This window comes from Orycteropus afer, unplaced genomic scaffold, assembly GCF_000298275.1.
Source record: "Orycteropus afer afer isolate SDZICR_OR568_19922 unplaced genomic scaffold, OryAfe1.0 scaffold00024, whole genome shotgun sequence".
Lineage (NCBI taxonomy): Eukaryota > Metazoa > Chordata > Mammalia > Tubulidentata > Orycteropodidae > Orycteropus > Orycteropus afer.
Window position 1 is genome coordinate 5,451,447 of NW_006921611.1, and position 15,440 is coordinate 5,466,886.

Consider the following 15,440-nt stretch of genomic DNA (forward strand, 5'->3'; position numbering starts at 1 on the left):
GGCTCTGGGGTCCAAGATTATCTTCTGTGTCTGTGTTAATTGGTTTCCCTTTTCTTTGTTGAAGAGGGTCTGTGCAGTCCTTCTGCCTAGTCCGCCATCTTGCCAGAACTCCCTCCAGCACTATTCTTAATAGCAAAGAGATGGAAACAATGTACGTGCTTATCAGTGAAGGAATGGATAACCAAACTGTGGTACATGTACACGATGAAATACTGCTGTTGTTGTTAGGTGCCATCAAGTCAGTTCCAACTCATAGTGACCCTGTGTGCAACAGAACACTGCCCGGTCCTGTGCCAGCCTCACAATCTTTACTATACCTGAGCCCATCATTGCAGCCACAGTGTTAATCCATCACGTTGAGGCCCTTCCCCTCCTTTGTTGACCCTCCATTTTACCAAGTATGTTATCCTTCTCCAGGGAATGGTCCCTTCTGACAACACGACCAAAGTAGGTGAGATAAAATGGACTAATATTGGCTATTTCAAATCAGACAATCATATGGTCTACTATGCTGGGAATGACAAATTGAAGAGCAATGCCATTGCATTCATTGTCAAAAAGAACATTTCAAGAGCTATCCTGAAGTACAATTGCTTTCAGTGATAGGCTAACATCCAAACATATACAAGGAAGACCAGTTAATACTACTATTATTCAAATTTACACACCAACCACTAAAGTCAATGATGAAGAAATTGAAGATTTTTACCAACTTCTGCAGTCTGAAATTGACCAAACTTTCAATCAAGATTTATTGATAATTACTGATGATTGGAATGCAAAAGTTGGAAACAAAGAAGCACCTTTAGTAGTTGGAAAGTATGGCCTTGGTGATAGAAATGATGCCAGAAACCGCATGATGGAATAACAGAAAGATGTTTACCTGTGTTTTATTGACTACACAAAAGAAGTCCTCTTAAGTCTTCTTAAAACCAAACAATAGTATAGCTTATCTAGTAAAAAACCAATCTGCCTTGATTATTATACGGTTTTAAGAACTATATATATGGGATCAAACTGAGAACAGCAACTTGAAAGATTAGATAGGAATCTTTGTAACTTCATAATTTTAGATTCTATTTGTATAATAAAGGTACAAGCCATTGTTGTTTGTTGTTAGGTACCGTTGAGTTGCTTCTGACTCATAGTGACCCCATGCACAGCAGAACGAAACACCGCCCGATCCTGTGCCAGCTCCATGATCCTTGATATACTTGAGCGCATTGTTGCAGCCACCGTGTCAATCCATCTCTTCGAAGGCCTTCACCTCTTCCATCAACCCTCCACCTTGCCAAGCATGACATCCTTCTCTAGGGAATGGTCCCCTCTGACAACATGACCAAAGTAGGTGAGATGAAGTCTGGCCATCCTCGCTTTCAAGGAGCATTGTGGCTGCACTTCTTCCAGGACAGATCTGTTAGTTCTTTTGGTAGTCCATGGTACCTTCAGCATTCTTTGCCAGCACCACAACTCAAAAGCATCAACTCTTCTTTGGTCTTCCTTATTCATTGTCCAGCTCTCACATGCATTCGAGGTGATTGGGAATATCATGGCCTGTGTCAGGCACACCTTAATCCTCAAGGAGACATCCTTGCTCCTCAGCACTTGAAACAGTTCCTTTGCAGCCGACCTGCCCAGTGCTACACATTGTCTAATGTCCTGACTGCTGCTTCCATTGGCCTCGATTGTAGAACCAAGCAACGTGAATTCTTTGATAACCTCAATCTTTTCTCCATTTATCGTGATGCTGCTTATTGGCCCAGTTGTGAGGATTTTTGTCTTCTTTATATTGAGATGTAATCCATACTGCAGACTCTGTTCCTCAATCTTCATCAGTAAGTGCCTCAAGTCATCCTCACTTTCAGCAAGCAAAGTTGTATCATCAGAGTATCTCAGGTTGTTAATGATTCTTCCTCCAATCCTGATGCTACGTTTTTCCTCATATAGTCCAGCCATAGGATCAGTGAATTTATGTTAATGGAAGAGGAACAACTCAGAAATGCAGGGTGAAAGTGGTTGTATAATTTGAAGAATGTAATCAATGTCACTGAATGGTACATGTAGAAACTGTTGAATTGGTACATGCTTTGCAGTGTTTATTCTCAATAACAACAACCAAATAAAATTATATTTTAAAAAATAATCCTAAAAAGAAATAAATATATCAGGCACCTGATCAAGCCTCTAAATTTAAATTCCAATTTTCAGGAAATATAGGAAGACAGAGGAACATGTTAAATGATACCATTGGATGCATCAGCAAAATTCAATCTGTGGGAAACCTTGCAGGACAAAAGTTATAACCTATTTTTTCATAAATAACACACCCACATAAAAATGCACACACACATATATAATGGACAGAAATTATGAAAATTATTTTTTAAAAAAAGTTCTGGATCAGCGCACCCATGCATATACCATGCATGTCTTGAGACATCTCCAGAAGTGAATTTCTGCCTGACTCACCCTCATTCAATAGTTTGAAAATGGTACTTTTGATTATATTTGTACAACAAAGGTATGGTCAAGAAGTAATGGATCCAGTTTGGTAGTACCCTGGTAATCTGAAAATTAACAATTGAAACTGTGGGTTTACTCTGGGGAAGTTTGCAGCCTGGGCATAGAGTAGTGGAGTGTCTTGTAGCCAATCAGTGCCCAGTACTGGAGATAAGGAGGGAGAGGGTCAGGCAGAGGGCTATGATGACTCAAAGACTGGGGACTGGAATCATCATCTAGCTGTTTACACTGGACATCAGCTGGACCTTCCACTAGAGCTGAAGCCAGAATACCCACCCATGCTCACACATGGCCTCTCCATGAGTTTGCTTGGCTTGCTCAGTCTGTGACTTAGTTCCAAGAGCAAGAGTCCTGAGAGAGCTTTTTTTTTTTTTTTTTTTTTTTGACACTTCCACTGAGAGAATGAAAACCATTCTCAGCAATCACACTGTTGACATTCCAGAATATTTTGACATCACTCTAAAGGGATGCACGAATATTGAAGAGCCCCAGAAAAACCTTGCAGAAGGACTTCAATCACATCAATGTAGTACTCAGAATCCTTGGAAAGAAAAAGAAGACGTTTCATGTTGACAAATAGTGGGAAAATAGAAAGGAACTGGTGACAGCTCACACTATCTATAGTCATGTACGGAACGTGGTCAAGGATGTTACACTGGGCTTCCATTATAAGATGAAGTCTTTGTATGCTTACTTCCCCATCAGTGTTGTTATTTAAGAGAACAGGTCTCTTGTTGGAGTTTGAAACTTCTTGGGTGAAACATAGATTCACAGGGCTCAAATGAGGCCAGGTTTTTTTGTTCGGTATCTCAAACCCAGAAAGATGAGTTAATTCTTAAAGGAAATGACATTGAGCTTGTATCAAATTCAGCTGTTTTAACTCAGCAAGCCATGACAGTTAAAAGCAAGGATATCTAGAAATTTTTGGATGGTATCTGTGTCTCTGAATTTGGAACTGTTCGACAGGCTGATGAGTAAGATCTAAGAGTTGTCCAAATATAGAAATGAGATGATACCTATGAACTATGGGTGATAATTTTAATGCAATAAAATCCATCTATTTGAGTCTTTTTATTTTTAAGAGCTGTCTCCATCCTAAATACTATAAAGATTTGTAATCTTCAATAAAACTGACTATGCTTTCCAACTTAAAAAAAAAAATGTCCTGAGAGACAGAAAAAACACCAATGGAAGTTGTACACCTTTCATGGCTTAACTAAGAAGTTACACAGTACCACTTCTGCTGCACTCTTATTTGTTAGAATTTTTTTAGGGCAAAAAGAATTAAACTCTATTTTTGGATGGTAGGTGTGTCAAGAATTTTCATACATGTTTTCAAGCCACCACAGTAATCATCACAATGTAAAATTAAGTATAAATTTTTTTTAAAATCTATTTTTTAAAAATTTTTTAAAGTAATTATAAGACAATCAGGAATATGGATATGTGATAACACATATGTGGATATATAATGATATCAAGTAATTGTTGGTTATGGGTGTGTAATCATGGTGTGGTAGTTAAGGTTATGTGTCATCTTGGTTGGGCCTGGTTTTGAGTGGCTGGGCAGCTGGATGTAATGATTCCCCATGATGAGATTGGTAATCAACTGGAGCAATCAATTGGTGGAATCTCCTGGAGCAGCTGAGTAGTTGCCTTAGGGATGTGGTCTGCTTCCTGTATTTAAGGAGAAGTTTTGAGCATGCTCTCTGTAGCTTTTTGGCACACTTGAATCCGCATGTGACAGAATTTTCATTCAGCAGCCTGCCATGCCCTGCTGATCTTGGGACTATGTCTGGACTTGAATTAGTGGCATGCCATATTGTTTGATAATCTTGGGACTGTGCCTTTTTACTTAAAGGCCTTGGGTTTGTCAGCCTCAGCAGCCAGAAGCTGCCTGGGTTAAAAAAAATCCCCAGCTCCAGTAGGCTGAGAGCAAAAGGCAGAGCTGAAGCCAAAAGTCAAGGGGCTTTCACCCAGCCCCTAGATCTTTGCACTTTGAACTCAGACTTCTGGCTTCCTAGACTGTAAGAGAATAAATCCTTGTTTGTTTCAAGCCATCCTACTTTTTGTATCTTCTGTTAGAGCATCACTAGGTAACCAAAACAGGTGGTACTGTGGTTATTTTTAAAAGAACCAAAAACTAAAACCAAACTCACTGCTGTGAAGTTGGACCCGACGCATAACAATCCCTCCTTGGGCTTCTGAGGTGATATCACTATGGAAGTAGATTGCCCAACCTTCCTTCCAAGGAGTAGCTGGTAGGTTTGAACCTCCAGCCTTCTGGTTAGCAGTCAAGTGCCTTAGGTACTATGCCACCAGACAGACCTTATCTTTTAGAAATCCATACTGTGGTAGGTAAGTTTGTGTGTCAACTTGGCTGGGGCTGGTTGAGTGGCTGGGCAGCTAGATGTAGTATTCCCCATGATGAGACCGGTAATCAGGTCCATGGTGGAATCTACTATGAGCAGCTGAGTAGCTGCCTTAGCAATGTGGTCTGCTTCCTGTATATAAGGAGAAGGCTTGGGGAATGGTCTCTAGCTTATGCCACTTTTGAACCCTGCATATGGCTATGTCATTGTTCAGCAGCCTGCCATGCTCTGCCGACCTTGGTACTTTCAATGGACTTGAATTAATGGCTGGCTGTGTGGTTTGGTAACATTGGGGCTGTGTCTTTTTCTTGTCAGCCTTGGGTTTGTCAGTCTTAGCAGCCAGCAGCTGTTTGAGTGTAAAAAAGCCTCTAGCTTCAGTGGGCCAGGAGCAAGAGGTAGAGCTGAAGCCCAAGGTTGAGGGGCTTTTACTCAGCCCCTGGATGCCAGCACTTTGAACTCGGACTTAAAGCCTACAGACTGTAAGAGAATCCTGTTTCTTCAAGCCATCCCATTTGTGGAGTAGTCTTGTCAGAGCAGCACTAGGTAACCAGAACACATACTAAAATATTTACAGATGAAAGTACATGATTATTTGCTCAAAAAAATTCAGAGATAGGCATGGGGATAGAGAAGAAACAAGATGAGCTCTGATTTGGTCACTGAAACTGATTAATGGGTACAAGTGGGTTCGTTACATAATTCTTCCTATTGTATTTGAAAATGTTCATAAGAAAAATTTTAAACTTATACTTTAAGCAAAGAATAGTCAGGTACTTGGAACTAATTTAAGAAGTGATCTAAGCAGCAAATACTTTCAAGGAAAACTTAAATTAATCTTGAATTAAAAAAATCAATAATGGAGTACTGCAGCCAACTGGGAACCAATGGTAAGAGGGCATTCTTTCTCTCTACTGAATCCTGCCAGAATCCTGAACAGAATGCACTAGAAATCTTATCTCTCATATAAGCCACTCGTAGGAAGGGTCAAAGACAATGACTTTGCTTTGATAATTTAATGTTTTCTGACCTACATAACCTGAAAGTCCATTGTTTTCTTAGGCAGAGCCAGTCATAATGGAATCTAATCTATCTTCCTGCTAACGTATCTTTGAAAATCGTTAAAAACATGCCACCTATAGGTGCTGAAAGGAGGTCTGGTGGCACAGTGCCTACAGCACTTGGCTGCTAACCAGAAAGTTGGTGGTTCAAACCCACCAGCCACTCTGCAGAAGGAAGACTGGGCAATCTAGTTCCATAAAGATTTACAGCCTTGGAAACCCAATGGGGGTCGCTATGAGTTGGAATTAACTCGATAGCAGTGGGTTTGGTTTCGTTATAGGTGCTGAGTGTTTCTCTGGAGTTCTCCTGACATTGGGACTAGAAGAGCTTTATAACCTGGGTACAAAGAAGCCTTCAAAAGAACTGAAAGAAGAACCTGCATTTGTGGGCAAACACAGGAACTCAAGATAAATCCATGTGCAAGCAACAGGAAACCAGAAGAGATGGCTCAATTTGCTGCATGAACTTGCCTGCAAACCTCCTCATTTACGAGTCCTTCAAACAAAAGCTTTATTTCCTCTCATAAGAATTACAGTCTACTTAAGCATAAACCCTATGGCGCTGAGTTTTTTTAGTTTAGGCATACACCCAGAAGAAGTGAAAGCAGGAACACAAATGGAAACCTATACACCAATGTTCACTGCAGCACTTTTCAAAGTAGCCAAAAAGGGGAAACCACCAAAATGCTCATCAAGAGATGAATGAATAAACAAAACGTGATATATACAAACAATGGAATATTACTCGGTCATAAAGAGAAATGAAGTTCTGATGCATGCCACAACATGGATGAACCTTGAAAACATGCTGAGTAAAATAAGTGGAAGGGAAGGGAGTTTTTGTTTGGGCAGCACTGAGTTTATGTTAATAGTGGTGGAATTGTTTGGAAAAGAACAGTAGTGGTGACAAAAGTTGAAAATGTAATCAATGTCATCCAATGGCAAATGTGGAAGTTGTGTTGGCAAATGTTTTTGGTGTGTCTATTTTCACCACAATTTTAAAAAATGAAAATAATTATAGTCTATGGAAAAGGAACTATTTCTTCTTCTTATTATTATTATTATTTTAATTTTTTATTTTAAGAGTTTGTTTTACATTCAATGTTACATGTACAGTTAGTTTCACTCCCCATTTACCATGTCCAACCCTAACCCAGTCTCCTCCCCTCCCTGCCCAGTAACCCTCCCCCGGTGCCCCTCATAGTTATGCACTCTTGTTTGTCCTGCATTTCCTCAGTGTGAATGTTGCCCCTCTGGTGTCCCATGGTCTATTGCTCTAAGGGATGTATTTCCATAGAGTATGTGGGTGCGTCATCCTGGGTTGAGTGGTCTGCATGTATGTACATCTTGTTAACTATTGGACTGAAAGCCAGCTCCTGGGAATGAGTTTTATATCAGGCCTAGAATATATCCCAGGGCCATAGTATTGGGGGTCTCACCAGACTCCATCCAACCAGTAATTCTGGTCATTATTGAGTTTTTGGATTTTGTTTCACGTTTTTCCTCCCACTCTATCCAGGGGAAAGGAACTATTTCTTTGTGAGTCCAGAGCCCACTAACCTTGGCAGAAAGGTTTTGGGACCTCAAACCCAACCCCATAAGACTGAGAATTTGTATGCACTCCTACAGGAATATCTGGAAGGAATGAAAGAAAGTAGAAGTGGATTTGCCTTAATCTTTGTGCTAAACCCAGTTCCACTCCTGATTACACAATGTGTCATTATCCTGACCCTCAGATCTGATGATTCACTAGAAGGACCCACAGGACCCAAAAAGTATTATTCTCATGGTTATGATTACAGAGAAAAGATACATCTTAAAATCTGCAAAAGAAAAGGACATGTAGGGTAGAGTCCGGGAGAAACCAGATGCAAGCTTCCAGTTGTACTCTCCCAGTGGAATCAGACAAATAGCACTTAATTCTCCCAGTAATGATATGAAACAACACATGTGAAATGTTGTCAACCAGGGAAGCTCACAGGAACCTTGGAGTCTAGGGGTTTTACTGGAGGTTAATCACTAGGCATGCTGTACCTGTATGACTGACCTTAGCTACTCAGTGTCCACCTCCACAGAGATTAAACAGATATTGCATGATCCAAGGCCTCAGGCATGCAAAGACACTCTTGTCAGAAAGGATACTCCAGGGGCTCTCCCAGGAGCCATCAAAGGCCAGTCCTGAAGACCTTTGCAAGGTTCAGGATTTGGGTAACTCAGACCTGCTGTGCTAACCCTTTACTGCACAGCATGGGACTCTGGGTACATCACTTCCCTACAGTAATTTTCAGTGACTTTCCAAAGCCTATGACTTAAGTCCAAATTTCTTAGACTGGCATTTGACCCTCCTATAAGTTGATCCCACATGACTTGCTCAACTTTATTTTCAACTAATTTCCCACACACACCATCCACTTGGCTCACACCAACCCCTTTGCCCTTACCTGGAACACTCATCTGGTACTTATTACATGTTACCTTTTATTGTTATCTACATTTTAACTATAAAAATTTTGTCTCACAGCTACAGTGAGAGGCAGTATAGGGGCTGAAACTGTGTCTTAGACCTTTTACTATCCTGGGGACTTGCACAGTTTCATGCATTAGTAGATACTCAATAAATATTCATTATTATTATGACAGTGACCCTTGTTCAGGATGTTCTCTAGCCTAGGACATCTTTCCACCTAGTCAACCTGCTATCCCAATCCTAGCCACCCATCAATATTCAAATCAAGTCCTACCTCCTCAAGAGATCTTCCCTAGCTATTCTGGCCACATTGCGGTATTTCATTCCTAAATTCCTGGCACACTTACTGTCTATATAATCCATTGTGACTTTTTATTGCAGTCAGCCTTGAAATGTTACTTGTTTCATGTGACTAAGGCTTGTCTCCCAGTTAGATTCTAAGCTCCTGGAGAAGAAGGACTGGGTTGTACCTGTCTTTTCCATTCTCTTCAATGCCCAACTCAGGGCCGTAACACAGTAGATGTTCAATAAATATGAGATAGTAAAGGCAGATACTCCTTCTCTGGGCCTTTTTTTTTTTTTTTTTGTCTCTTTCCTGAGGCTAGGCAGTGCTACATAAAGAGATGGAGGGAGAGTTATTTGTGAAAAGAATTGTAGCAATGAATAATTAGCACAGGATTTTTGCAAACAGTAAAGCTTTTATTCCAATAAGTAGTCATTTACTTCTGAAGAAACTTCTCTTTTCTTCATAAGCCCATTGTGAAGAGAATAGCCTCGTTGATGCTCTGGGTGATATAATCTATATTGTTGGCATTAATAGAGGTGAAGTTGATACGACCATTCTTGGGGATGTAGATATGCTTCTTCTTGACCAGATATTCCAACTGCTGGGCTGGTGATAATTACAGAGCTTTAGAGCCTGGGGTGGCCACCTCTTAACTCTCCTCTAGCCTGAGGTACATGATAAGGGCTAAGGAGTGTCAGCATTTCTGGGAGAGGGCCCAAAAGGATCGTTAAAGCAGCCCCACTTTCTTCAGTAAAGAACAAAAGTTGGGAGCAAAGCTAGGAACTGGGCACTTAGTCAGTGAAGTTTAATGCTCACACTGGCTCAAGCACATAAAGTGGGAAGCTTCCCCTTCTTAGACACTTACAGTTGAGTCCAAGATAGCTATGGGTCCCCTTCTGGGCAGTGATGTGATCCCAGGAGCCAGGGGTTCCCAGGAGCCGGAGCTTCTCCTTCACCTTTTCCTTGGTCAGCACGATGTTCTCTACCACCATCTTTAGACTGTGCTTCCTGTCAAAGAAGGTCAGCAAGAAATAAGGGTGTGAAGTCTCTCCCTGCTCCCAAATCTTTCCATGGCCATTCCACGCTTTTTGCCTTCAAAACCACCCAATGGAGTGCCTGAGAGCACCCCAGTTAATCCAGGATGCTGGGATGGTTGTGTCTAGGGGGAGGGGAGCAGTTATCCCATATTAATTTAAGCAAGCCAAGTAGGCTCCTAAGCAGCTTTTGCCAGAAAAACAAGCCTATGATATTCCATAATCTTTTCCTGCAATCTGGAAGAATTCAAATAACTTCACTGGTCTATCCAAAAGGATGTCCCATTGCCCACTCCTCGAAGGTTCGAAGGTAAGGTAACCCTTGCATACTGTTGTTGTTGTTAGTTCCCATCAAGTCAATTCTGACTCGTGGCAACCCCATGTGTGTTAGAGTAGAACAACTCCACAAGGTTTCCAAGGCTGTGACCTTTTGGAAGAAGATCACCAGGTCTATCTTCTAAGGCTCATCTAGTTGGGTTTGAACTGCCAACCTTTCACTGAACCATTTGTGCTACTCAGAGACTCCTTGGTGTATAGAATGCCCTCAGTAAGTTTTGAATGAATTGATGAATTAATGGAATAAAGAGGTTATATGGGAAGGAAGAGAAGCACCCAGCTCAACCCTGTGAATCAGTGGGAGTGTAGGTGTCCAGAGGCTCTGCTCATCCCTTCCCGCTCCCACCATTTACCCTTACCATTCTCCTTGCAGAGCAGGGTTACAAAGGATTGAGGTGATGATGCGGGCACCCGTAGTAGGAGGGTTATACCACAAGACATGGGCGAAGGTCATCATCTGGGAGAGGACGCACAGCAGGTGCTGGTTGCTGCGTGCCACCACGACCAGGATCCCCACTCCTTCATCTGCAGCATTGGGACAGACATCTTCATTCCTCAGTCTCTTCCTCTATTACCAGGGCCTTAACCTATGACAGGGCTCATACTCCAATCTTGCAGAAGGTTGAGCTATGGGGTCCTCATTCCAGCCCAGCCATGCTGGGATCTGAATCCAGGAAGTTGTTAGAGGCTTCCAGAAAGTACCCATAAGCAAGAGTCTTAAAGATGAAACTCAAAAACTGACTGCCATCAATTTGATGCCAACTCATAGCAACCCCTCCTTGCTTTTCCCAGATGGTATCTCTATGGAAGTAGATTGCCCAATCTTCCTTCTGAGGAGTGACTGGTGGGTTTGAACCACCAGCCTTCTGGTTAGCAGTCAAATGCCTTAGGCACTATGCCACCAGAGCTCCCTCAAAGGTGGAAGGGACTTGAAAGATCACTAAGTCCTATTCTCTCATCTTATAATTGGGGACACAGAGGCCTAAGGGGGTGAAAGAATCCACAATCAGTGTTAGTGGCTAGTTTTAGTAGCTGAGCTAAGGCAATATAATAAGCACCTGATTTCAAGCTCAATGAGCTCTGGTAGCACAGTGCCTAAGGCACCTGACTGCTAACCAGAAGACTGGTGTTTCAAACCCACCAGCCATTCTACGGAAGCAAGACTGGGCAATCTACTTCCATAAAGATATACTGCCTCAGAAACCCAACCCAATGGGAGTTGCTAGGAGTTGGAATCACCTCAATGGCAGTGGGTTTGTTGGTTTGTTTCCCCAAACTCAATGTTCTTCCCTTCTGCCTGTGTGGTGCTCTGTCTGGAGTCCTTGGTTCTCTCTAGCAGGTAAGAAATGTCAAAAATGTCTTTTGTATCATGAGTATGGCATAATTTCAGCTCTAGGCCCACACTTTTCCTTCTGGCTCATACCCATACCATACCATAAATGCCAAAATTCTTGGACAGGGACTGGCTGCAGAAGAACTCAAAGCCTTTAGCCACAAAGTATCGTAAAATTTTACTGTCCTCATTCAAGTCACCAGAGGAGAAACCTTGATTGGGAATGTCAAAAAATGGGAATATCTGTTTGCTCTGTAGGAGAAAGAAGAAGGAAATAACATCCCAAATCAGTGAGAAAAGGATGAGACTGATGGAGGAAATGGTGGATGGCAAGAGGGAGGAAAGAAAAATGAGTTGAGCTCACCTTCATGATACACATCAATTTTGTCCACTGACTTTGTGTCAAATTGCAGTCTGCAATGTTCCCAACTGCAAGGACACTGCCACGTGGGGCCTGCTGCAGGTAGAGACAGTCTCATCAGGCACCTCCACTAAGTAGTAATGACACCAGGACATTGAGAGAGCAAGCACTCCCTGTGCTGGTTCCTGAAGGGCTAGGCAAATCCAAGCCTAGAAAAGGCCTTGGGTTATCAGAAGGGTAAAAGGGTGGAAAAGAAATTAAGACCATAAAACAGATCTAGGGAGAAGTTCCTGAGAGGGTTCCCTCTACCTTCACCACACTGATGAGTATATTGGGGTCCATGCACATGCGCTTGGGGTCCCAGAAGGAGTATTCATAAACTGTAAAGCCCATGTCCTGGAAGACGAGTCCATGCAGCTCTGTGGGAACAGAGTCCCCCATCAGCTGTTGTATGGGGAATGGAGAGATGGAGGCATAGATACTACAGAACAGGCCTGAGGGTCACAGCTGGGATAATCAAAGGAAAAAGACAAGCATAGCTTGGCTTATCCACCATTTCTCTTGTGACAGAGAGTGAGAAGGACAATAGTGAAGATTGCAAATGGGGTGGGAATCAGGATCAGGGGGCAGGGATCTTCTGTCACCCTCATCTTGAGGGTGACAACACTCACCTTTTTGAAGAGAGATGATATAAACTATTTGAGAATCATGATGCCAAGTTCTGAGGAACGTGGCCCCAAGCTGAAAGGCACCATTGTCACCAACTGTGTGCACACCGCCTACCTGCCAGCAAAAAATTACACAGAAATAAAGCTTTAGTAAGAAAGACACAGATAGAAAGATGATGGCTATGTAAGGATGTGTCTATAAGCCAAGGATCACTGGCTGTCACTAGGAGCTAGCAGAGAGCCATGGAAGGTTCTCTCTCAGAGCCCTGACAAGGAATCAATACAGCCAACAGCCTAATTACAAACTCCTAGCCTCCAAAACTATGTACTGAGAAAGCACTCTAAAATTAATGTGTTTCTTCACTCATTCATTTACACATTTATTCATTCAACAAATTGTTGACCTTGGAGATACAGGGGAGATCCTAACCCAGATGACATGCCAACTATAATTTAGAAGATTTTCTTACATCATTTGAAAAATTACACATTGATTTTTCAGAAGCTGGATCTTTATGTTATTAAAAACAGTTATATTGAGGTATAAATGGCATACAATAGATGTATTTAAAGTGTAAAAAAAGAGAAATATTAATAATAATAATATAGTAAAACTTGTGAAAGCTGAAACCTTTGTCAGGTGGAAACCTGTCAGAGAAGGAAAACTCAAATATTTTCCACTAATAAGGTGATTTTAAAAAATGGCAGAAAACTTGCAAGACCTAGAAAAACAAGGCAGTCCTGTCAAGTTCCAACTTTCACAGGTTTCACCATACTAATAGGACTACCTAAGATTCAGATAGGAACTCTGGTAGCATAGTGCCTAAGGCACTTGACTGCTAACCAGAAGGCTGGTGGTTCAAACCCGCCAGCCATTCCTCGGAAAGAAGGTTGGGCAATCTACTTCCACAGAGATACTGCCTCAGAAACCCAAGGAGGGATTGCTATGAGTCAGGTCCGACTTGATGGCACATAACAACAACAAGATTCAGATAATTCTTTCTTTAAAGCGCAAAGAGCACTGGATTTGGGTTCTGATCCCAGCCCTTCCCTTTGTTGTTGTTGTTATGTGCTGTCAAGTCAGACCCGACTCATGGCAACCCCGCCTTGGGTTTCCGAAGCAGTATCACTATGAAAGTGGATTGCCCAACCTTCCTTCCGAGGAGTGGCTGGTGTATTTGAACCTCCAGCCTTCTGGTTAGCATTCAAGTGCCTTAGGCACTATGCTACCATAGTTCCCACCCTTCCCTTTAATGGCTACAAACTCTGGACTCCTGAGCCTCAGATGTCTCCTTTATCAATGCAAGGGGGCTTCTAAAGTTCCTTTCAGGTTTAAGATGGTACAACCCTAGCTCTACATTTCTTGTGGTCTGGGTCAGAAAGGGTCCTTCTTCTCACCCTGTTCTCCACAATGGCTTGGCTGTGCTTTCCAAAGAGCAGTTCCAAGGAAGCTTGGATGAATGACTTCATGCCCATCACAGGTGTGTACTCATAGTTCAGGGAGGGATCCTGTGCAATCTGCATTCGGAGCTTGCTCACCACGGGAGAAACCCAGGGGTGCCCATCTTCTGTCATGCAGACTGTGAGGGAAAGCACAGAGGGAACTCAGAGGCTTGACTGCAGGGCCTCTGACTCTGGGCTCTGTGGACAGCCCACAAACAACCCAGCTATCCTGAGTTTCTGGGACTTTGGAAAGGTGCCTACAAAAAAAACAGCTTCTTTTTTTCCTTTTCAAAAACAATATACTGTCAGGGACTTCTGGTAAGATGGAGGAATAGGCAGACAAGCAACACAGACCCTCTTCAATAAAGAAAAGAAAAATCAGTTGACAGAGATACAGAAGATAATTCTGGAGCCCTGAGCTTTGAAAGGAACTATACAGAAGTGGATTAGGCACCAACTTGTGGAAACACCTGAAGGAAAACTGAGTACAGAGATGGCCGGAGCTGTGGACTGTCAGCTACTCTAATGGGACCAACAGCCTGAATATTTCCAAGTGGTGCTGGGACCTGAGAATTGACCTAAAGACCGGCCCTGGTCACCACGGGCTGCAGGGACGACTGCACTGGTGGCCTATGACTAGGAAGGGAAACAGCAAGGAAGGAGACAACCTGAGCTGTGGACTTTCTGCTGTCTGGAGGGGACAGACATTTTGATTGTTTACATGCAGCAGCCATTTTGGATATTTAAAGTGACTGAGGACATAGCCATTTTGAATCTTTACAAGTGGCAACCATTTTGGATTTTAAAGTGATAGCATTCTCATTCAGGTTCCAGAGACTTAAGAATAGGCTCTGTTTGCCAAGGTCAGCAGGGACATACAAGAGGCTGACAACAGGAAAGGAGACAGGTGGTGAGTGTATAAGTGCTGTCAACTAGCGAATAGAGGAGCACAGTACCCTGTTTGCACAGATAACATATACAAAGAAAACAAAAATTGTGGGTAAGTCACTCCAACATAAAATCACTAATTAAATATAAACACAAAAACATCACAATGCCTTGGAGACAACAGAGCATCATGGTCCACACAAAGAAGCAAGATAAAGCAGGAGAAACAAGGGACCAGGAGACAGACCCAAAACACATCCCTGAGGAAGATGCAGCATTGGAACTCCCTGATAAGAATTCAAAAGAATTATATTTAGATATCTTCAACAAATTAAAAGACAGATCAAAGAAAACACAGAGAAAACCCTAGAATAATCTTGAAAGACAATACAAGAACAAAATGACAAAATAAATGAATTAGAAATGATGCAAAATCTACACACAGAAATTCAGAAGATTAATACTAAATTTTCAGGAATAGATAAGACATTGAATGGGCAAAGGAGAAGAATTGAATCAATGGAAGAAAGAATTAAGGAGATTGAAGGCAAATACCTGAACACTTCTTTGGAAATGGATCAATCAGAAAAAAGATCAAAACAAAATGAAGAAAGCCTAAGGTTCATGTGGGATACCATCAAAAGGAATAACCTATGTGTAATTGGAATTCCAGA

General features: G+C 42.0%; 1 protein-coding gene and 1 pseudogene across 1 annotated transcript in view; one reads left to right on the forward strand and one right to left on the reverse strand.

Moving 5' to 3' along the window:
• The first annotated feature begins 2,922 nt into the window (after nucleotides 1-2,922).
• LOC122152261 lies at nucleotides 2,923-3,498 on the forward strand (annotated as a pseudogene).
• Nucleotides 3,499-9,163: 5,665 nt separating this feature from the next.
• The window catches only part of GOT1L1 (glutamic-oxaloacetic transaminase 1 like 1), a 19,636-nt gene continuing 13,359 nt past the window's right edge, over nucleotides 9,164-15,440 (reverse strand). The window contains exons 2-9 of the mRNA XM_007935056.1: nucleotides 13,834-14,015; nucleotides 12,439-12,550; nucleotides 12,077-12,186; nucleotides 11,771-11,863; nucleotides 11,508-11,658; nucleotides 10,433-10,598; nucleotides 9,569-9,711; nucleotides 9,164-9,309 (exon numbers count right to left, since the gene is read on the reverse strand). Of these exons, the coding sequence (XP_007933247.1) occupies nucleotides 9,164-9,309; nucleotides 9,569-9,711; nucleotides 10,433-10,598; nucleotides 11,508-11,658; nucleotides 11,771-11,863; nucleotides 12,077-12,186; nucleotides 12,439-12,550; nucleotides 13,834-14,015 (1,103 nt within the window). The remainder of the gene's footprint in view (nucleotides 9,310-9,568; nucleotides 9,712-10,432; nucleotides 10,599-11,507; nucleotides 11,659-11,770; nucleotides 11,864-12,076; nucleotides 12,187-12,438; nucleotides 12,551-13,833; nucleotides 14,016-15,440) is intronic.